We start from the raw sequence: 23673 nt of genomic DNA on the forward strand, positions 1-23673 counted from the left end.
AGCACATATTTGAGTTTAAAGTTTTCTTCTCTTCCTTCTCTTGGACCAGGTTCTCTTGGGAGCTTGTAACTGAGGTCAGATTTTGGTCTTGAGTTTATTATGCCAAACCTACTACACAATATTTTATTTTTAGTATACTTAAATGAACTTTGTTTCTATTTGGTTTGCGTGTAGAAGTCAAAATCCTTTGGATTTTAAGAAGCTTGGCAGGTTGCATTAATAAAAATTTTCTGCCAATGTTTATCCTTAAAATTACTAGCTCGCTAGCACAATTTTGTATTTCTCAAAATTCTTGCAAGTACACACTTTCTGCTGCCAACATTCTCCTCTATAGGAGAGTTTCCATACTTTTCTTTGTTTGTCTGTTTGTCAGGGAGGAGTTTATTTGCCTCATTTGTTCAGATAGTTTTCCAACCTCTTGCTTCAGTTCATTTCTGAATTCTCGCGACATATTCATTAATGAGGTCTGGCTTTCGCTAACATCCTTTAAATTTTTTGATGTCATTCTTATCAGTATCAAATCAAGCTGATATAACTCTGGCTATAAAAAAGAAAAACAAAATGGTCCAACAATTAAAGAATCAACCAAGTCTCATTATCTTGCTTCACCTTCTTGTAAGGCTAATTCCCAAACTTTATATCTAAAAGGAATAAGTCAATAATCCACTTCAAGTCAATATCAGTGTCCAAACATTCCCACAGTTAAAGTCATCCAAGTCTTATTGTCTTGCATCCCTTCTTGTCAAAAATAATCTTTAAGTTTTTATATCCAAAAGGGGTAGATCAGTAATTCAATTCAAGTTAATAACACTGTCAAATTAAGTTAGTATACCTTTAATTGTTCAGGCCTGAGTCAAGCCTTTTGCGGCAAAAACGAAACTGAAAGTTGTTCCATCCTTTAATGATTAATTTTTAATTTCTTTTCCATGCATACCATTCCAACAGAGTGATTCTTTATCTTCCCTTATTTACTTTTCTTCCAATCATCCTTGTTACACAAAAGAAAAAAACTACTCCAGCAGGGGCTTCTTTAAATCCACATTCACTCTTTTTCCCTTCTGGGTAGCTGTAAGCCAATGTAAATAATCTTAAAGTTGTCTTTCCCTCCTTCCAACCTCTTGATTGCATTTCTTTTTATAGCCTTTTAATGAACTGGTTACTCACAGTTAAAGGCTTTGTTCGCTTTCATGTTTTATCTAGGCCGTGGGGGGGGGAGTTCTCAGCTGCCCGAATTGTCTCCAAAGATGGCGTCCGGGATACGATGTGTTTCAGCACAGAGCAATCGGGGAAAATATCTCTGAAACCGCTGTCTCAAGAGACTGCCCCGAACAAGCTCTCAGCCTTCGTTCCTTCTTCTTGGCAACGAAGAGTACCTCATTGTTGAGGTCCTTGGAAAACACATCTATTTAGCCGTTCCCCCCGGAGCCCTCCAAGGTTCCCTGCTACCTCACTGAGTGTTAACTCTGCCCCCCAGAAAACAGATATTTCAATGTGGTTTGTTTCATTGCATTCTGCATGCAATTACACATTGATTGATATATAACATGATGGTATTATTCCTCCAAATTCTGATTTTCATGATTTTGAAAACTTGTAGAGTCTCACACACACAGCCCATATCAACTTACTAACACCTTATTGCAGCAGTTCTCAAACGTTTAGCACTGGGATTTTAGAATGACAATCTGTCCAGGACCCATTGGAAGTGATGTCATGGCCAGAAGTGACATCATCAAGCAAATTAAAATAATTATAAATAATTAAATTAAAATAAAAGAAATAATTAAATAAGGGGGAGCCAGTCCTGTTCCACCAAGTAAATCTACTCTGAAGTAAGTCCCATAATGGTCAATGGGGCTTACTCTCAGGAAAGTGTGGGTAGAATTGCAGCCTGTGAGCTCAAGCCTATGCATGTCTACTCAGAAGTAAGTCCCATAGTGGTCAATGGAGCTTACTCTGTAGTCTGCCTGCAATAACAACCCTCCAAAAAGAATCAGTGAGATTTCCAGCCCTCCCCAGTGCCCAGTTTAAAGTTCTTCTATTTCAGGCATATCCATATAAAGACCCTCCTGGCTTTGCAAGTGCAAAATAGAAAATATTCCCCTTACCAGTTCAAGCCTCTTTTTTTTTTGTCCATTTTAGTGGGGGGGAGGATGCCTTCTGGAGCATTTGTTGCACTCCAGCTCCATTGGATTGGGACCATTCTGGTGTCCTCATATTCCCCTTTGCCTGGCCTGACCACCAGCCAAGGTACGTCTGCCTACTCGTGAGTAAACACGACCGTGAGGCTGCTTCACTTTCCGTAGGGCTCAATAGACTGCAGCTGGGAGGGAGTGCCGTCCTTTGGGGGGCTGCATTCATTGGATCAGGACCATTCTGATGTTGTTGGAGTCCTCTCAGCTTGCCCTTTCCGTTGGACTAAGGCAAGTTCGCCTACTCACGAGGAAACATGGCCACGTGGCTTTGATTTGGGCTCAATAGACTTGCAGTTGGGAGGGATGGGACCTGCTTCTCTGGTGTTTTTTTGGGGCTGCATTCATTGGATCAGGACCATTCTGGTGTCATTGGATTCCTCTGAGCCTGCCCTTTCGAACAGAATATGGCAAGTAAACCTACTCACGAGTAAACGCGTGGTATGGCTCACTTTCACTTTCCATAGGGATCCATTCATTTTTCTTTCTGGTTTTTTGGCCATAACTTTTGAAAGAAAGGAGCTATTTCAATTCGGTTTTTTGCACTGCATTCCGCCTGGACATTCTGCATCCAACAGTGTATGGCATGATGGGGTAGCTCCTAGTGCTGTGAATTTAATGTGTCATCCCCCCTGGCGCGTCACCCCGTGGCGCATCACCCGGTGCAGCCCGCACCCCCTGCACCTCCCCCAGTGACGCCACTGCTGTAGCATGATTCCACTCATGTTGTCCATTGGCTTCCTGTAATTTTCAGTATGGACCTTGTCTGCTAAGCAGATATATCTATCGCTTGATCACAGGGGCTTCTTCCTGCTGGTTCTCTAGGGATTAGTGTTGGCAGGCAGATACCTGAAGCATGATGGCCACTATTTTTATTTATATTTAGCATTTATGCCCCACCTTGGAGGCAAAAAAAAAATCCCTAAAACTTGTGCTGCTTACAACAGCTGGTGACAAATTGCATGGGCTGGTGGCAAGCTTGCATGTCTGCCTCTCTCTATGCTGCCTTTGTTTGGTTGTAGGGACCATCTGAACAGCTCTTCTCTTTGTCTCTTCACAGCTCATAAGCAGAGTAGGACACATCACCCTGTTGTACATTCTTGACATTCGAAGAAATTGTATTTTCAGTACATTCTCTGCATCGTCCCCCTCCTCCATCTGTATACATTTGAATCCCACACAGTCATTGCAAAGTGATTTTTTTAAAAAAAATCTTAGCTTTTTTTCTTTGCCTGTTTTTCAGGTGCTTGAAAAAAAAATTACTTTTGTTAATCAGGGATTATAAGATAAGAAGTGTTTCCTAGAATTAAGGAATCAATTTTCCTCTTGCCAAATGACAGCAGTTTTGTTGGTCAAGGTATGTGGTGTTTGCTAAGAGAATTCTTTCTTGTCCTGGGAATTCAGAAAGCTCTGGGAGTGAAAGAGAAAAGCGTGAGACAATTCCTGATTCAAGAATGAGCAGTGTGGAAACTCTGCATTGATTTTGGGGTTAAAGAAAAGAGTGAAGGTTAACAAAAGAAAGAGCAAGTTGGAAAAAAAAAAAACTTTTCTCGAGTCACAGAACAGGGGTAAGTCAAACAATAGAATTTGGTGAAAACCCCATGCTAGATTTATGCTATAGAACAGGAGAGACAATGCTGTCTCTTTGTTGGATCAGCTTTTCTTAAATTTATGTGGCTTTAAATAATAGAACTTGATTAACAGGCCAAAAAACCCCTGTTCTTTCTCCAGTGTATGTCACAAGGGTGTGCAGAAACACAGAGTTCTTTTACTGTGTGCTATTGTTTCAGAGATTTGTTTACCTTTTTTTAAGAGGAAAGGTAAATATCTTTTTTAGGTTGAGCTGTTCTTTACTACTGTTTGCAAAAAAGGTGATGCAGTGGAGAAATGTGGGCATCTCTAGCCAGTGGCGTAACTAGGGTTGGTGTCACCCAGTGCGAAAACTCATGGTGTCACCCTCATGGACCGCATCTGCCCCCAGAACTATGGGTACACCTGATCTGCCCGGCTGACCATCCTTCATCCTCCTATTGGGTAGACTTTGCCTCTGAGAGAGTGAAATGGAGGCTGAGCAGCCACATCTACTGGGTGAGTAGACCTGGGCTCCGGAGCTTTTGGTGTTACCTCCTTGATGTTGTTACCCAGTGCAGTCTGCACCCCATAATGACACCACTGTCTGTAACTCCGTTCAGATGTTAACCCCTCTGTGTTCACTGAACATATGGAGCAGGACATGGACGTATGTTGTGTAGTCACATACTGACTGACTATACCCCTGGGTATTTGCACATTCAGTGCTTGCCTGCAAAGAGCAGCACTGAATGTGAAGGTATATGATGTAGAGCCCTGATTGACATATGTCAATTTGCTGTGATAGCAGTAAGCTAAGTGTGTTCCCCTCTTCTGTCCTGCTAGCAGGAGCCAGCATTGTAGGGCAGGAAAATTAGCATGGTAATGACATAAGAGTAAGCTGTTCTAGACATTATGGAGAAGGTGGGGTAACTATGGGGTAATTCAATACAGAGCTACTGTTTTCACCAACAACCCTGTTTCTTGCTGGTATTGAGTTCTGGTGGTATAGTGTCACTGATGTGCATTTATATATATCGTGTATATGCGAGTATCTAGTTAATTACACATAGCTACTTTTCAGTAGATTTTAACAAACTGTCATGGGTATATGCAATATATTTGTTGCAGTTAGGGTTTTGAAACTATTCATAAATAAAGGAAAAAAGCTGTCTGCCTCCATTCCTTAAACCAGTGGTTCTCAGATGTTTAGCACTGGGACCTACTTTTTTAGATTGAGAATATGTCAGGACCCACCGGAAGTGATGTCATGACTGGAAGTGACAACATCAAGCAGGAAAATTTTGAACAATCCTAGGCTGCAATCCTGCCTACACTTACCCAGGAGTAAGTCCCATTTACTATAATTATTAAAAGCATATGCATAGTAACCTGTTAAAAGTACAGAGCTGTAACATTTCCCCAGATGCAGTAACATACCATGGTAGCATCAAGTTTAAATATTAAAATAAATATTGAAATGAATGGGGACCCACCTGAAATTGACTCGCGACCTACTTAGTGGGTCCCGACCCACAGTTTGAGAAACACTGCCTTAAACCATTTCTGCCTAATGTTGCATATACGCAACAGGGATAAAATGTGTACACCTGTGGGCTGGGCAAAAATGGGTTAAGATGTATGTGCTGGATTATATACTGCATTACAGGGTTGTCCATAAGAATAGAATCAAACAGTGTATATTCTTGTTCTCTCACACTAGCAACATCAGTCGTCTCCCAATATGCAGCATTTAGTACAGTAGTCTTTCTGCATTGAACAGGAAGTTCTGCATTAGATTTTAGTATTTTAATGTAGTGGTTCCCAAACTGTGGGTCCAGGACCCACCGGTGGGCTATGTCCCAATTTTTGTTGGGTCATGAAACTGACAGGGCAGATTACTTGGGGGGGAGCACTGCTGCCCAATCACTATTATAGACACACCCTTTGGCATTTATAAATCAGACAGCAGCCTTTAGGGCCTCTAAAAAAATTTCACACCTGATTTGTTTTGTTGCTTTGATGGCTGCATTCTTGGAAGTTGGGATCACACTGGCATATCATATTAAACAGATAGGTTTGTTCTGAGCTAGAAAATAGACTTGCTCCTCTTCCTGATACTTTTATGGAAAAAGGGGACAGCAGTGCCCAATTATGTGTTTACATATTAACTTCTTTTTACACATTAACTTCTTTTACACATTACTTCTTCCCTCTTAGCTGCTTACTTCTGGTACAGCAACTATAGTCACACACCTAGATAATTGCGGGTTTGTCTCTGTGTAATTGAAAATGAGAAGGTTGACTGCTGGAAGTGATTTTTTGAACAAGAGGAAAGAGAGGATTCCTCTAACATGGGACCAAATGGCAACTATCGTCTGGTAATTTTTTTTTTTTTTGGATAAATGAATTGAATCTCCCTGAATTCTGGCGATCTTAAAAAACGTTCTGCTATTTCTTGCAAATGTTCGAGTGTCCTTATAAGGACACTTGCACGTATAATGTTTCAAAATCCCTTGCTACTCTCTTTTGTAGTGCATGTGCATTTCACAACTAGTTCTAGGGCCCATGTGCTCAATAAAATGCGGGGATTGCAAAATATGTAGAGTAAAAACCAGCACACACTGATGGTTTAAATTACTTAGCAGTAGTTCTGAAGTAAAGAAAAATGCAAGAAAAAACTGAACATGGAGACACAAGAAAACCCACTAGCATGAAGGGAGATTATTAGGAGCACATGTGGCATTTCCATTTAGCAACTCATTCGCAAGTGACAAGAAATGTAAATTCCCTATGCCAGTGGTTCTCACCCTTTTCAGCCCGGGACCTACTTCTGAGAATGACAATCTGTCTGGGAGCCACCGGAAGTGATGTCATCAACCTGAAAGTGATGTCACGGTCAGAAGTGACATCGTCAAACAGGAAGTGACATCACTGATGCCAGAACCAGAAGTGATGTCATCAAGCAGGAAGTGACATCACTGTTCTTACCTAGGAACTCAAACTATAAATGAGAAGAGAAAATATTCCAGCTCAGAAGTTGGGGATTTGGCAGTAGTGGGAAGGGAAAGGAACAGGGAAAGAGGGAAAGCAGTGGAAGAAATACAAAGGTTCAGCTATAGTGAAAGACCACGGCAGAGCTATAGTTCTCTGAAGATTGAACCGGAGATACAACCAAGGAGTGAGCCTTGTGGGCTTTGAAATCACTCAGCTGCCAGGATGACCACTACCATTCCCATCATTAGTAACACACCCCACTTCACAAATTACCTTGAAGATTCCAAATGCTTCTCTGCCACATGTTCGGACTTTACTTTCAGTCAATTTCACATACAACCCCAAAGATCACCAAATTCATGGAATTGGAAGGGACATAAGAGGTCATCTAGTCCAACCACCTGTCTGTAGCTTCTCAAACATATGCTCAGTGCTTACTTTCAACCCATTTGACATACAACCCTGAAGATCACCAAAATCATGGAATGACCTAAAAGGTCATCTAGTCCAACCCCACCTGTAGCTTCTCAGACATATGCTCAGTGCAGAAGAGATGGCCAAGGCACGTGGAGAGATGTATCATATTTGTGTGACTACTTTCAATGGCGTGCATCAGAGAAGTGGGGGGGGGGCGTGGAGCATCCCCCTCACAGCTGAAGAAGGATGCCCTTCTCCCAGCTGCTAAAAAGAGCCAAACAGTGTGGTAGCTTCATTGGAAGGGAGCACCCGCTTGTAGTGGCTGGGAGAGGTGGCGAGGCCCAACAATTGAGGGGGTCTCCCTGAGTGCCTGGCTGGCAAGATGCAAGTACATGGGGGACCAGGCTCCATGCTCAGGAGAGGGAGGAGGAGGCAGGGGGCCTGCCATGTGAGAGGGGTCCACACCATCGCGGCGGCAGCAGGGGCAGCTTCACAGAGGGAGGGAGAGGGGTGGGCTGGGGGCTGCGAGGACCAGCAGCAGCAGGCAAGGGGCACCCTGGCACACCTGAAGATGAGACAGGGACCAATTGGGCGCCCCTTCAGGCTCCCTTGCTTGTCTGTGCCAGGGAGAGGTACAGGCACTGCCACCGCCCATAGAGCCCTTGGGAGGCAGCAGCTGCAGCGCCCACACCTCTGCTGGCACACGCTCAGCTAGGTGAGGGAGTGTGGAGAGGTGCCCTGGGGTGGAGCCTGTGGGTGGCAGTGGAGGCTGCAATGCTCACACCTCTTCTGGCACACATTCAGCTAGGCGAGAGTACAGGCTCAGCCAGGAGATGTGTGGGCATTGCAGCCTCTGCTGCCACCCACGGGCACCTCTCCACACTCCCTCTCGCCTGCCGAAGGTTAAAAGGGAGCCAAACAGAGGGGCCCTGCACCCCCCAGGGCTGAGGGAGCACGCACCTTAAAATCCCCAAGCATACTCTCCTTTCCTCTCCTTCCAGTGGGCTGGGCAGCAGCACACTTGCAAAGGAAAAGTGGCACACTGCCTGCCCTGCACATGTGCGAGCCGCTCTTTCTGTCTTTTTACTCTGTGCATGGAAACCTAAAATGGCACCCCCAGGGTCTTTTTGCCCTTTTTCAAAATGGAGCCGCCCACTTCATTTTGCCCTTTTTCAAGATGGCGGCTGCCAGCTTCTCGCAACCTCTGTCCTATGCATAATCTGTCATATGGAGGTAAAACTGGCTTACTTTACAGGGTAGTCGTAAGAATTACTGAGATGATGAATATGATGGGCGCTGGACACTCGGATATTATTACTGCTGTCTTTGCTAGAGCTCTCCTCAACCACTGACTCTACAAAATGCTTAGTGGCTTCTTTGAAATATTCGGCTATGCCATAGCAAAGACTTCAGCAATTTTGATAGTACAGCTTTTAGTCCAATCCTATTGTGGGCTGACAGCAGCGGATCTTGTGATCTTCTGCCATAAGTCCTGGTATGGTGCCACAAAAGGTGTGCTGCTGTTCTATGCTGTGGGACTGCCGATGCAAATGTCCAGAGGCCCTGTGCATGTAAGACTAGTGTGCAGAAGCCCCACTGGAGCAAGTAAGGTAGTAGTGGGGAAATTCATGGGCAGTTTGGGGAATGATTAGAGCAGGAAGTGGGGTAGGTAGGGAGGCAGTTTGGGAGTGTAGGGGGAAGATCTCGGTGGCAGCAGCACACACTAAGTTCCACCCCACTTTTCCCAGGCCAATGTTCTCTGAGGCTCCTTGGACATAAACCAGCTAAATAGCACTAAATAGCTTGTGTAGGTCCAAGGGGACCATTGGCAACCAGGTGACCTACACAGAGGTAAGAGAAAAATATATTTACTTATCCCTCCTGGACTGTCCAGTCATTCCTCTATCATACAATGCAGCGTGCACCCCAGTGGCATAGCTGCATTGTGTAAAACTGTGGGGATAGAATTGGAGCAGTTATATATGTGAGGCAGAAGGCATAATAAGGATGTAAATTGGGTTGTAAATTGTGTTGCTACTTATCAGTACTGAAATATAGGGCACAATCCTAACCAGGTCTACTCAGAGATAAGTCCTATTTTGTTCAATAGGACTTACTCTCAGGAAAGGGTGGCTAGGATTGTAGCCTTAGACTGCTAGGTGATTAGCTCTGACAGATGATACATCTTAGTTGTGCTATCCAAATGAAACCTCCATATTCAAAGGAAGTACGCCTCTTAGGACCAGAGGACAAACAATGGCACGTGAATACTGTGGTCATGCCTTGTATATGACCTGCCAAAGGTATCCAGTTGGTCACTATGTTAGAAATGGAATAATCTACTTGATAAAAGTTGTTCAGATTGAGCAAGGTACTGTTAATGGTTTTTAAAAATTTGAAGATCATATAACTGTGCACTAGGGCCAATTTATTTAAAATAAGAATTAAAAGAGTTTTATTCTAGTCCCAAATTTGGGCATTTTCAGAAACCCTTTTTGGAATCTGAGGTTGGGCATAAGTTCATCCTCAGATTTTGTCTTAGAAAACAGTATTGAGTAAACCCTTTAGGTAGGCAGCTGATTTGTGTTTTTCTTCTCACTTTCAGGTGTCAATCAGTCTCCCCACCACCTCTTCTATATCAACCAAGAAGTCCGACTTATCCCCTCAGTGACAGCGAGGATTCTTGCCACTCCACCAGTTTCACCAGAGTTGCCAATTCCAGGGTCCTTCTCAAGGATTGGACTAATTGGGGCATTACCTTGAGAAGCACTTCCACTTCCCCCTCAGACACTGAATCCCCAACTCACCCCCTGAAAGCTGTCAGCATTGGGTGTTTGGATAAAAGGCTCTCAGTTTTCCAGACTGAAGACCAAAAGGAGGCTCCCAAGACAGCTCAAGATGGGGAAGCAGTAGACAGTCATCAGCTCACCCGGAGCACCCTCTCGTTGGGGACTGCAGGGAACCTGCGGAATCTTTCCCTCAGCAGGGTCAGTGTCCATTCCCAAACTCTAGATATCCGGCAGAAGATATCGCAATGGGAGTGCCGCAAAGAGCCTTCCCCTAGAATGAGTGTATGCTTGGACAAGAGGGATGTCGGAGATAGATCGGGCAGTGAGGGCTGCCCCAGTATGTTGCCCTCTCCTTGCAGTGAGAAGACTTTTGACTACAAAGGGTTCCGGAGGATGAGCAGGACATTTTCGGAATGTTCCTACCCAGAGACAGAGGAGGAGGAGTTCCTGGACCGAGATTCCTGCCACCGTTTTGAAAAGAGACCAAGCCGGAGCGAGTCTTCTAGTGTTTTCCTCAAAGGGCATGCCAGGAAAGAGAGTTCTGCTGTGTTAAACAGAATACAGAAAATTGAACAGGCCTTAAAAGAACAGCCTGGCAGGGGTCTTCCTCAGTTGCCAAGTAGCTGCTATAGTGTTGACAGAGGAAGAAAAAAGTCTGTGACTCTGGGCATTGCTGATAGCTTGACTGAGAATGTGACTGAGAGCAAAGCAGGGAATGTGCCTTATGGGAGTAATCTGGAGATTCCCACTGAGACTGAGAAAACTAGTAAAACCCTACAGGGACTCAATGCGACCATTAGTTCTGGGGGTCCTCAGCTTCCTCCTGAGAGTCTGGCTAACACAGCAGTAAACCCAGTGCCCAAGCCCAAACGCACTTTTGAGTACGAAGCTGACAAGAATCATAAAAGTAAACCAAGCAATGGCCTACCTCCTTCGCCTCTGACTGCTGTTCCACCCCCTCTCCCATCTACCCCTGCTCCCCCTGTCACCAGGAGACAGAAAAAAGAGTCCCGCTTTCACAGAAAATCCCAAAATAGGTAAAGAGGGCAGCTGTTGTCATGGAATGTTGTGGAATCATTTCTGTATAACAAAACACGTCCCTTTTAAAAGTCATATTTTCTAGATTTGAATGAATGAAAGAAAGCTTAATGAGGCTGCAGCTTTTGTGCTATTGCGCCAGTGCCGGATGGATCCTGCAATCAGCTGCAGCTGCTATTGGAACATGTATTTTAACAACGGGAATAACAAAAAGCCTGAATGAGAGCCGTAGTCTTTGTTCTGTGGAATGGCAGAGTTCTGAAATAAGGAGCATCTGTGGCATTGCTGTTAATATCAGTTGAAAATGTACAAAGTGCTTCACTGCTTGCATTTTTCTTCCTAGAAACTTTATGAATTGTGTAGGCCCATGGCCTTCCAGTTTTAGTTTTGTGGTTGTGGGGATTTCAGTCTGGCTTTCCTGTATGCAGACTCAGCTATTGTTCATTGTTGTTTTACACAAAGTGTTTGTGTTGCAGAATGTAAGACAATGCTTTAAAAGGCTGCCCTTCAAAAGAAGGGACATTTGGCAGCATTATACACAGCTTTTCTGAATAGTCCTTGGCCTCTGTCTCCATAGGTCAGCCATCTTGACAGTAGTTTATGCTGAGTTACCCTGGTATTCACATTTCTTTCTTATGAGTAGGTAAGGTATAAATCCTGCTGGCATCTTAACAAGCCCAGAGTTGGGTACTAGAAGAAAAACCAACCCAAACAGGAATGTAATGGGATTTATGCATTTGTAAACACAATGCAAATCTGCCCATATGTTTGCTGCTTTGGCACAGTTTATTCTGCTTGTGCTCATGGAGTAGCAGAATACAGGGGAGCCTCCTGTATTCACCTTTCTGCAGATGCGGGGAGCTCTGTTCCCCTTGTACAAATCGATGGTAAGGCCACACCTGGAGTATTGTGTCCAGTTCTGGTTGCCGCATCTCAAAAAAGACATAGTGGAAATGGAAAAGGTGCAAAAGAGAGCGACTAAGCTGATTACGGGGCTGGGGCACCTTCCTTATGAGGAAAGGCTACGGCGTTTGGGCCTCTTCAGCCTAGAAAAGAGACGCTTGAGGGGGGACATGATTGAGACATACAAAATTATGCAGGGGATGGACAGAGTGGATAGGGAGATGCTCTTTACACTCTCACATAATACCAGAACCAGGGGACATCCACTAAAATTGAGTGTTGGGCGGGTTAGGACAGACAAAAGAAAATATTTCTTTACTCAGCGCGTGGTCAGTCTGTGGAACTCCTTGCCACAGGATGTGGTGCTGGCGTCTAGCCTAGACGCCTTTAAAAGGGGATTGGACGAGTTTCTGGAGGAAAAATCCATTATGGGGTACAAGCCATGATGTGTATGCGCAACCTCCTGATTTTAGGAATGGGTTAAGTCAGAATGCCAGATGTAGGGGAGAGCACCAGGACGAGGTCTCTTGTTATCTGGTGTGCTCCCTGGGGCATTTGGTGGGCCGCTGTGAGATACAGGAAGCTGGACTAGATGGGCCTATGGCCTGATCCAGTGGGGCTGTTCTTATGTTCTTATGTTCTTGCCTCCGGAGGAGATTCTGAACTGTTTAAAGAAAAAAAGTGACTTCTGGTTTTTCGTCAAAACCGGAAGAGACATTTTTAATGCCTTTTAAGACATAGAGAGACCTTGGGAATGCTTTATAAGGCAATAAAAATGTCACTTTCGGTTTTGACAAAAAACAGGAAGTTGCTTTTTTCTTTAAACAGTCATTCTGAGGCCCGCAGAGGCCGCATGCAAGCAGGAGTGGTCTTTGTGGGGCTCGGATTACCCTCCGGAGGCAAGGGGAGCATAGCTCCCGTCCTTTGGATGACAGGGGTGACACGTTTGTGGTATCCGCTGTTTCACATAACCATAGAGCAGTGTTTCTCAAACTGTGGGTCGGGACCCACTAGGTGGGTCGCAAGCCAATTTCAGGTAGGTCTCCATTCATTTCAATATTTTATTTTTAATATATTAGACTTGATGCTACCATGGTATGTGACTACCTTTGGGTAAATGTTACAGACCTGTGTTTTTAACAAGGTACTAAGTATATTATTTTAACAATGATAGTAAATGGGACTTACTCCTGGGTAAGAGTGGGAAGGATTGCAGCCTAGGATTGTTAAAAATTTTCCTGCTTGATGTCGTCACTTCTGGTCATGGCATCACTTCCGGTGGGTCCTGACAGATTCTCACAGATAAAAAGTGGGTCCCGATACTAAATGTGTGAGAACCACTGCCATAGAGGGTTCCAAACAGAACCCCCATGGGTACTGGGGCACACCTGTACTTGTCTTTGGTTCTCTGGAAATCTGTTCAGCTTCCCTTTAGTTTGCGCATATATGCCGACCTTACTTGTATCATAGAGCAGCCAGCAATATACTGTACCTGTTTAAATAAGCAAGATTCATAGGGAAGTATGCATGTGATTCACATCTGGAGCTGTTTATCTCTGCTGCTCTGAAGTGTTATTTCATAGCCCTCTTAAATCCTGGAATACAAACCAGTGTTGTTCCGTAGACTTTTAACTTCTTGAGAACATCATAAAGGATTCAGAAGATATATAAAGCATATCGGCTGCTTGAGTTTTTGGGAGTCGTCCAATACATGACAGATTCCAAGGTCGTCATGTTTTTGACAACCCAAATTGAAAATAATTAAGCAAATTTGAGTTGCTGATTTGGTGACTTCATTTTCCAATCTTGTTTTTGTGTAATTTCAATTTACGGCTGCTGGTGAGATTCTAATGATAGTACTGAATCAAATTTGACTTCCTGTTCGGAGAACAGAAACTGAAGCCAGGTATGGCTGACCCATGAGGCTGACTGAAGTGCTTGCTTTGATCAGTGGACTGAGGAGGTGGCAAACTGGGAAGTGATGCTGTATGCCTGCTGACCACCACCCCCCACCCTGTCTGCTGCCTGCCTGACCACTCCACCAAACTTCTGCCCCATCTCTTCTCATGTGCTCTCTTTGGCTTACTTTATTGATGGTAGTAGCTGCTGCAGTGCTTTTCCCAAGTGCTCTGTTCTCAGACAGCGCTTGGAAAAAAGGCCTCCTCCCCTTCCCCTGCTGCCTCTTCTAAACTGGCCAGGTGAGGAGGATTTTGGGAGCAAAGCTTTTGTTCCTAGAATCTTTCCTATCTGGCCAGTTTAGAAGAAGTGGCAGCAGTGGAGCAGGAGGAGGACAGTGCATGTTAGCATTCGTGCTGGTCAACCAAAGAGAAGAAGGGATGGATGGTGGAATTTAGCGTCACTTTGAGCAATGGGCCAGCTTGGGCTGAGGCTGACTGGAACTGGCTACACTCACATTTCCAGATAATGCTTGGATCCAAATGACTTTTTTCATTTGTAAAAGACATCCACACATGCCAAATGATGGTCTCTGATTTTTCCACCAATTCCACTCCCAGTCCCATCTTCAATTCCCTGCACAGCTTCAAATGCTGTCCTGCAGAGTCCCCTGACCCTCAGAGTGGGGTGGTGTGTGTGTGTGTGTGTGTGTGAGCAGGAAGAGGGTAAGGAAGCAGAAAAAAAGGTTAGGAAGCCTCATTTTGCGCATGGTGCAAGTGGAACTGCAGATCACTGGGACATATTTGGGTTGGCGCATAAGTTATTTGATTCTTAAGCAAGAAATTAGCAATATTTTGTTGCTTATAGATTCAGTATTCCTGCGTGCTGTCTCATTTTACTACTAGTGTAATGTCAGAACAGCTTGACCTGATAAAATTGTCTGATGGGGAAGTTTGAAAAAAATTGGTCTCTCAGATCTCAAATTCTGTTCCAAGAAGTACCTGTTTCTGGATTGCTTCAAATCATAGTAATCATGTTTGGAAAATAGCAGGAAGGAAGCAAATTAGTAGCTTAGATGTGTGTAGGGATACGTGTCCTTAAACCTTAGACATAATCTTAGGAAGGGTTAACAGTTTCTTTCTTGGAGGGTGAAAGAGCAAAGGAGCTCCTGCTATTCTGCAGTTCCTTGTTTGCTCCCAGTGACCGACTACATGCAGAGGATCCCTGTAGCTCAGTGGTTCTCAAACTTTTCCAGCCCGCAGCTCCCCTGATCCTTGTGGCCACTGGCCACGGCTCCCCATTACAAAACCTCACCTCAGTTACCCCCAAAATGGGGATGAAGGTGTTACAATTATGCACTAGAAACAAAAAAACAGCACTCTGAGGGTGCAATCTCAACCACACTTACCTGAGAGTAAGCCCCATTCAACAAAATAGGACTTACTTCTGAGTAGACCTGGTTAGGATTGTGCCCTGAGTTTGTTAACAGCACACCCGGAGGGTTTTGGAAAGGGAGGGGGGAGAGAAGTAATGAATTTGCTGGGGAAGGGGAAGACTTTGTTTTGTGTGTATCTGCTAATTGCAAACTGATGTGAAACTGAGACCCAGAGACTGTTTGGCTGCAATCCTAACCTCACTTTCCTAGGAGTAAGTTCCATTGAACACAATAGTATTTACTTCTGAGTAGACCTAGCGAGGATTGTGCCTTTTGTCTTATAATAGTGTCAGAGAGACAATGTGGCCCTCCTGCCAAAAACTTTGGACACCCCTGCTCTAAGCCAATGAGCTTGATCCCAGGGAGTCCTCTGTGCATAGATGGCCCTGGGGGTGAGCCCCCCATAAACTAGAGTCATGCTGCAACTTTGTTTTGTGATGTGTGCAGCTTGCACATAGAGTTAAGACCATCTAGAGCAGGGGCGTCAAACATAAGGCCCGGGGGCCGGATGCAGCCTGTGAAAGCTTTTTTTCTGGCCCTCAGGCTCTCAGCTGCTGAGCAGTGCTGAGGTGTTACTGTTATAAGGACACCTTGTTGTCATCCTTCAGTCTTGGAAGACTATGGTATTGCGCACTGAATAGTGGTTCTGGAACAGTGTCCTCTCCAGTGCGTGAAGCCTGAGTAAAGTAGATATGGAGGATAGACTGTTACCCATGCAGCAAATCCCCCATCTCCACGTTGCTGAATGTTCCAATGGAAAGGCAGAAGCCAATACAGTTGGTTCCAGCGGCATCGCAGGAGTTGCCAGAACGTGACTGTGTTCAGCCATGAACTGCCTCAGGGACTCCGGCTCTGGATTTTGCCTCGAGGTTGACTCCTGAAGCCTTTTCCATAACTGGATGTAGCCACAAGGCAGTGGAGGTTTGGGATTCGAGTTTTCAGAAAATTGAACTCTCCCATATCTTGAATTTTGTTCAAGATTTGTGTATTTTCTCTTCTGCAGCTAATGAGTTACTAAGTGAAAAGTGCTTATTTTTGGTTATGACCTGTTTAATGACATCATTTCCTGCCTAATGACATCACTCCAGCCCTCAGCAGGCACTGTGAATGCTGTTTGGCCCTTGGTTTGAAATGAGTTTGACACCCCTGATCTAGAGCAGTGGTTCCCAAACTGTGGGTCAGGACTCACCAGCGGATTGCAACCTGATTTGGGTGGGTTGCAAAACTGGCAAGCTGATAACCGACATGGAAAATGTACTGAGCCTTATGGAAAATGAAACTGAACCACACATGTGTGTTTACTCATGAGTGGGCAAATGTGCTTCCGCCCACTGCAAAGGTGGATGCAAGGCCACCAGAATGGTCCTGATCTGATGAATGTTTAGCTTAACAAACACTCCAGAAGGCACCCCCCCACACACACACACACACCATAGTAGACAGGATAAAAACAGGCTTGAGCTGCTGGTAAAGTGAAACTTCTTTTTCAGTCCCTTAAAGCTAGGTGGGTCTTGATACAATGTCACTTTTAAAAGTGGGTCCTGTTTCAAATTATGTTTAACCAATTTTAAGACGGGATGTGGCAAAGTAAAAAACTAACAAAAACATGCAGGTGGTTGGCACTTCAGTAGCCTGATACGTTAATGTTAATTTTTTTGTTTTGCCAGATATTACCAGATAAAAGTGATCAGTTTATCCCTAGACTTTAGAAGGAGCTGGCTTTAGCTAGCCATGCAACAGGCAGGTGGTTAAATGTTTAGGAAATGTGTTTCTCTCAGAACAGGATTTATATGTGAGAGCACCTGTGCAGGCTGATCCTTTGCACAGTTGGGGAGGTAGGACAGGAGAGAGCATGCTGCCATGCCCTTCTTCTCATACCTTAGCTCTGGGTAACATTATGTGTGCTCTTGGCCTTGAAGTGCTGTGCATTAGTCAATCAGACAATGATGCTGTTATATTTTCTGCACTGTAGAAAATCCTTTGAATTTGAAGATGCTTCAAGCCTCCAGTCCTTGTACCCTACCTCCCCAAGCGAGAATGGTACTGAGAGCCAGCACAAATTTGGATCCAAGAGCACTTTAGAAGAGAATGCCTATGAAGATATTGTCGGTAAGAACCTGTTGCACCCCATGAAGTAACAGCTTGATGTTGAGCAATTGTGGTCAGGCAAGGAATTGTTGAATACGTGCTCTGTGCAAGGGTTCTTGGCTGCTGCCAACAAGATGCAGTTAAATGAAGGGTAATGATGCATCAGAGCAAACACATTATTCGCAGACTGCAAGCAGGAGGTCTTGATCCCTTCAAACCTCATTGAATTGTCTTATTGGAAACAGATTGCTTGGTCAGCCATCACTGTGTTTTTCATGGACTCGCTCACTATTTTTGAAAGCTTTGGCTGGAAACCCACAGTGGCTTTAGAACATCGAAGAAAAAATGGATGTAGTTTACAGAGCTATCAAACAGCAGGGTGGTTCTTGTAGGAATTGCGTATTTGGCTTATTTTTAGGAGAAGTCTGTGTAATCTATGTCTTGGAGTAGCTACCTTCTTCAGCATTCCTGATCTCTTTCTTCTGCCAGCTTTATACTGTTTTGTTTCAGAAAAGTTTATTTTTCCTCCCACCCCTTATGACAGCTGTAAAGAATGGATTAACTCTGCAAAAAAATAGAATGCATCCAAATTGTTTGTTTTATATATTACTCGAAAACATTCTATCCTTCAAATCAAGATTTATCATTTGGCATAGTCACATGGCAAATAGGCTAAGAATGATTTTTTAGCCAGAAATATGAATGTAAAGGAGTTAGCTGGCATACTTAGAATGTTGATCTATTGGCATGGCCATGCTTGGTTTCTTTGTCTTCCTTGCCCTTCCTCTCTTTTTTTATCTGTTTACATTTCTGTTGCCCCACATTGGAGACTCACCAAATATATTTTATTTTTTATTTAAAAGTAGGCTGCTGCAACCTCAACCATAAAGAGTTACCAGACTAAATGTAAATGAGCAACACAAAGACACTCAGCAGAGAGAACTATTCATGTATGACAGTAGTTCCCAAACTTTTTCAACTGGTGGCTCCCTTGAACTACTGGGCCATTGGCCACAGCTCCCCATTAGGGCTATAATCCTATACATTGTATAGGGCGGTGGGTTTTTTGTGAGGATTCCTTGGCTCCCCTGGCCAAGTATGCGTAAGCAATCATTTCAAAGCTGTGGTGTCTTGTGTTAGTGTTTGTGTTGTGGATTGTTGGAGGTAAAGATAAGAATTAAGAACATAAGAACATAAGAACAGCCCCACTGGATCAGGCCATAGGCCCATCTAGTCCAGCTTCCTGTATCTCACAGCGGCCCACCAAATGCCCCAGGGAGCGCACCAGATAACAAGAGACCTCATCCTGGTGCCTTCCCCTGCATCTGGCATTCTGACATAACCCATTTCTAAAATCAGGAGGTTGCACATATCATGGCTTGTACCCCATAATGGATTTTTCCTCCAGAAACTTGTCCAATCCCCTTTTAAAGGCGTCTAGGCTAGACGCCAGCACCACATCCTGTGGCAAGGAGTTCCACAGACCGACCACGCGCTGAGTAAAGAAATATTTTCTTTTGTCTGTCCTAACCCGCCCAACACTCAATTTTAGTGGATGTCCCCTGGTTCTGGTATTATGTGAGAGTGTAAAGAGCATCTCCCTATCCACTCTGTCCATTCCCTGCATAATTTTGTATGTCTCAATCATGTCCCCCCTCAGGCGTCTCTTTTCTAGGCTGAAGAGGCCCAAACACCGCAGCCTTTCCTCATAAGGAAGGTGCCCCAGCCCCGTAATCATCTTAGTCGCTCTCTTTTGCACCTTTTCCATTTCCACTATGTCTTTTTTGAGATGCGGCGACCAGAACTGGACACAATACTCCAGGTGTGGCCTTACCACAGATTTGTACAACGGCATTATAATACTAGCCGTTTTGTTCTCAATACCCTTCCTAATGATCCCAAGCATAGAATTGGCCTTCTTCACTGCCACCGCACATTGGGTCGACACTTTCATCGACCTGTCCGCCACCACCCCAAGATCTCTCTCCTGATCTGTCACAGACAGCTCAGAACCCATCAGCCTATATCTAAAGTTTTGATTTTTTGCCCCAATGTGCATGACTTTACACTTACTGACATTGAAGCGCATCTGCCATTTTGCTGCCCATTCTGCCAGTCTGGAGAGATCCTTCTGGAGCTCCTCACAATCACTTCTGGTCTTCACCACTCGGAAAAGTTTGGTGTTGTTTGCAAACTTAGCCACTTCACTGCTCAACCCTGTCTCCAGGTCATTTATGAAGAGGTTGAAAAGCACCGGTCCCAGGACAGATCCTTGGGGCACACCGCTTTTCACCTCTCTCCATTGTGAATTGCCCATTGACACCCACTCTCCGCTTCCTGGCCTCCAACCAGTTCTCAATCCACGAGAGGACCTGTCCTCTAATTCCCTGACTGTGGAGTTTTTTCAGTAGCCTTTGGTGAGGGACCGTGTCAAACGCCTTCTGAAAGTCCAGATATATAATGTCCACGGGTTCTCCCGCATCCACATGCCTGTTGACCTTTTCAAAGAATTCTGTAAGGTTGGTGAGGCAAGACTTACCCTTACAGAAGCCATGCTGACTCTCCCTCAGCAAGGCCTGTTCGTCTGTGTGTTTTGAGATCCTATCTTTGATGAGGCATTCCACCATCTTACCCGGTATGGATGTTAGGCTGACCGGCCTATAGTTTCCCGGGTCCCCCCTCTTTCCCTTTTTAAAAATAGGCGTGACATTTGCTATCCTCCAATCTTCTGGCACCGTGGCCGTTTTGAGGGACAAGTTGCATACCTTAGTCAAGAGATCTGCAACTTCATTCTTCAATTCCTTAATAACCCTTGGGTGGATGCCATCAGGGCCCGGTGACTTATTGATCTTTAATTTATCAATGAGGTCTGAAACATCTTCTCTTTTAACCTCTATCTGACTTAACTCCTCGGTCAGGAGGGGCCGTTCGGGCAGCGGTATCTGCCCGAGGTCTTCTGCCGTGAAGACAGATGCAAAGAACTCATTTAATTTCTCTGCCATCTCTAAGTCTCCTTTTATCTCCCCTTTCCCTCCCTCACCATCCAGAGGGCCAACCGCTTCTCTGGCGGGTTTCCTGCTTCTAACATATTTGAAGAAGCTTTTATTATTCCCCTTAATGTTGCTGGCCATGCGTTCCTCATAGTCTCGCTTGGCCTCCCGTATCACCTTCTTACATTTCTTTTGCCACAGTTTATGTTCCTTTTTATTCTCCTCATTAGGGCAAGACTTCCATTTACGGAAGGAAGCTTCCTTGCCCTTCACAGCCTCTCTAACTTGGCTGGTTAGCCATGTGGGCACCCTCCTGGATTTAGTGGAACCCTTCTTTCTTTGCGGTATACACCTCTGCTGGGCCTCTATTACTGTTGTTTTAAGCAGCCTCCATGCACTCTGGAGAGATTGGACTCTTTTTACCCTCCCTTTCAACCTCCTTCTAACCGGCCTCCTCATTTGAGGGAAGTCCGCCCGTCGGAAGTCAAGGGTTTTTGTTAGAGATTTGCCTGGTATTCTTCCCCCAACGTGCACGTCAAAACGGATCGCAGCATGATCACTCTTCCCCAATGGCTCAGTAATGTTTACATCTCTAACCAGGTCCTGCGTACTGCACAATATTAGATCCAGAGTCACCTGTCCTCTGGTGGGCTCCGTGACTAGCTGATCTAAGCCACAGTCATTTAGCACGTCAAGAAATCCGGTTTCCTTATCGTGACCAGAACACAAATTGACCCAGTCAATATGAGGATAATTGAAGTCCCCCATGATTACAACCCTGTCCCTCCTTGTCACCTCCCTGATCTGTTTCCTCATTTCAAGGTCCCCATCCGATTTCTGGTCTGGAGGACGATAGCACGCCCCCAGTATTACATCGCTGCTCAAGCCTGGTAATTTAACCCACAGAGATTCTACGGTGGAGTCGGACCCACCTTCAATCTCTACTTTGCTGGATTCTATCCCTTCCTTAACATAAACGGCCACCCCACCTCCAACACGCCCCTGCCTGTCCCTCCTGTAGAGTTTATAGCCTGGGATTGTGGTATCCCACTGATTCTCCGCATTCCACCAGGTTTCCGTTATGCCCACTATGTCAATATTTTCCCTTGTCACCAGACATTCCAGTTCTCCCACCTTTGCTCGTAGACTTCGGGCATTCGCATAAAAGCATTTATACATGGAATGCCCCAGGATGGGCTGCTTATTCGCTCCTTTGTCCCCGCATCCTCTCATTGTGCCAAACCGTCTATCACATCCCATCACCCTACCTTTCCCAATTTCTTCTCCTACTCTGCCTTTGTCTTGTTGTTCTCTAACCTCCCCATCCTCATCCAATAGGGATGAGGAGTCCCGAACCGGATGCCCCTCGGTTCCTGTCGGCCTTCCCCCAGGGATCAGTTTAAAAGCTGCTCTGCCACCTTTTTAATGTTATGCGCCAGCAGTCTGGTTCCATTCTGGTTTAAATGGAGCCCGTCCCTCTTGTACAGGCCCCGCTTGTCTTTTGTTTAGTGAAATACAGTAACAGGCAACTGTGGTATGGTAACTCTTTAAGAATAGTAACTACATATGGCTCCTAAACATATGAGACAAAGGATTCTTATATGCCAGCTGTGCAATATTAGATAAAACAGAACATCTGCCCAGCCAGGGTAGATTCTCACATTCTTTTTTCTCCTACCATGAAATAGTTGACAGAACAAGACTTGACATAGTGAGATCTGGGTTCAAATTTCTGCTCAGCTGTGAAGTTTATGATTGTAACAAGTCTGTATTATATGTGACAACATAAATTAGCTTGCAAGCAGAGTTGCTGAGTGGACAAGCACCCTGGCTGATATTGATGCCAATTAAGCTGATATTGATGCTTAATTCTGTGCCAACCCTTGGGTTGCAATAGAATCAAGTAGCCCCACTGTGGGGCTACTTGCTTACCTAGGAAAGGGGACGAAAGTTCCCTTCCCCTAACGAGCTCCTGGCACTGCCCCCTGAGTGCGCAGGATGCAACAGCAGCCATTTTCAGCGCCACTGAACCCCCACACATCGGGCAGGTCAGGATTGGTCTTGTGAAATTGCTATATATCATTTTCACTTCGCAATAAGGCATTTTACTCCTTTGCTTTATTTCCACTTTTTGTGACTGGCTATCTTAGTCCTTTTCAGATGCTGCATCTGTGTGTTCAGTCAACACATGTAGGGCAGGGTGTAGGACCTGCTGCCATGTGTCCTTGAAGCCTTCAGTGCCCCCCCACCCCCAAACTTTTGAAGAAGGCTATTCTGCTGAATATCTAGCCCTGCCCAGCGTTGGCTGGACTCAAGAGCTGTATCAGCAAATCCCTCTTTCATTCAGCAGTTCTCAGTGGTAGAAAAGCATCTGCAGGGGCAAAACGGAAGTTAGAGATGGATGTGGGAGAGGCTGCTTCAGCTTTCCCTCTTGGCCATTTGTTCAGTCAGAATAACTCTCCACCCTGCAGCTTTCACACCCATGGAAAATATAGGAAGCTAATTTCTGTTACGGGGTAACACAACGTGGGGGTGTTTTCACCTGTGTGTTGTCCTGTGCCTGGGTTTGAGTGCAATGCTGAATTGCTATATGACTCAGAACTATCATCTTGGCACTTACTCTCCACACCTTCACTGGTGTTGCCAGCCAACAAGGTACTTTCCACTGTTAGAATTCTGGTTTGTGTCAGCTTTATTTCCTCATTCCAGGTCAGGTTCGCTTCGCTGAGAATGTACAATGCACAACTCCAGTACAAAGAAAGCAAAAATGATTTAAAAGTGGGCCTGGACCTTTCAGGAAGACATACCTGGCTATAGTTCAAACTTTGGACATTGTGCTAGAATTGTAAGGATTCTACTATAGGACCATTTGTGTGGTGTAGGTCCAAGTAACCATATTATCTTTAGAACTAAAATTCAAAGATGTGCTTGTTTTCAGAATTAGAAGCCTGTTGTAGGACAGGTGCAGACTGTTCTTACTTACTTGAAACTTGAAGACATGTTCCAAGTTTTATCCATAATCTTGAATACACTAAACCAACATTTTCTGCACAGTGCACTCCCCAGTCCATCATCTGTCAGAGCATTGAAATCAACAGATACTGAAAGGGAAAATGGAAAAGATGCTGTAATTGGATCTAGTCTCTTTTGTATGCATACCTAAGCAAAATTCATTAGATGAAACAACATTGCCAGTGGGAAATATTTTTGCTAAAGAAGATTGTTTTATTGTAAGCTCAGATATGAACTTTGAGGTTTATAGACTGATCTGGGTCTCAAAATCTCCACTAGAGATCACAGGTGTTTTCTTCTGGGCTTTTAAAGTCTGTTTTGGTGCTAGAGGCAGACTTGACATCATT

General features: G+C 44.7%; 1 protein-coding gene across 3 annotated transcripts in view; it reads left to right on the forward strand.

Moving 5' to 3' along the window:
* The window catches only part of DENND2B (DENN domain containing 2B), a 190128-nt gene that overhangs the window by 103297 nt on the left and 63158 nt on the right, over nucleotides 1-23673 (forward strand). For 2 of the 3 annotated variants that reach the window (XM_066639857.1, XM_066639856.1), the window contains 2 exons: nucleotides 9781-11001; nucleotides 17209-17345. In XM_066639857.1, the coding sequence (XP_066495954.1) occupies nucleotides 9781-11001; nucleotides 17209-17345 (1358 nt within the window). The remainder of the gene's footprint in view (nucleotides 1-9780; nucleotides 11002-17208; nucleotides 17346-23673) is intronic. The other variant, XM_066639858.1, reaches the window with a different exon arrangement.

The sequence above is a fragment of the Tiliqua scincoides genome, chromosome 1, assembly GCF_035046505.1.
Source record: "Tiliqua scincoides isolate rTilSci1 chromosome 1, rTilSci1.hap2, whole genome shotgun sequence".
NCBI lineage: Eukaryota > Metazoa > Chordata > Lepidosauria > Squamata > Scincidae > Tiliqua > Tiliqua scincoides.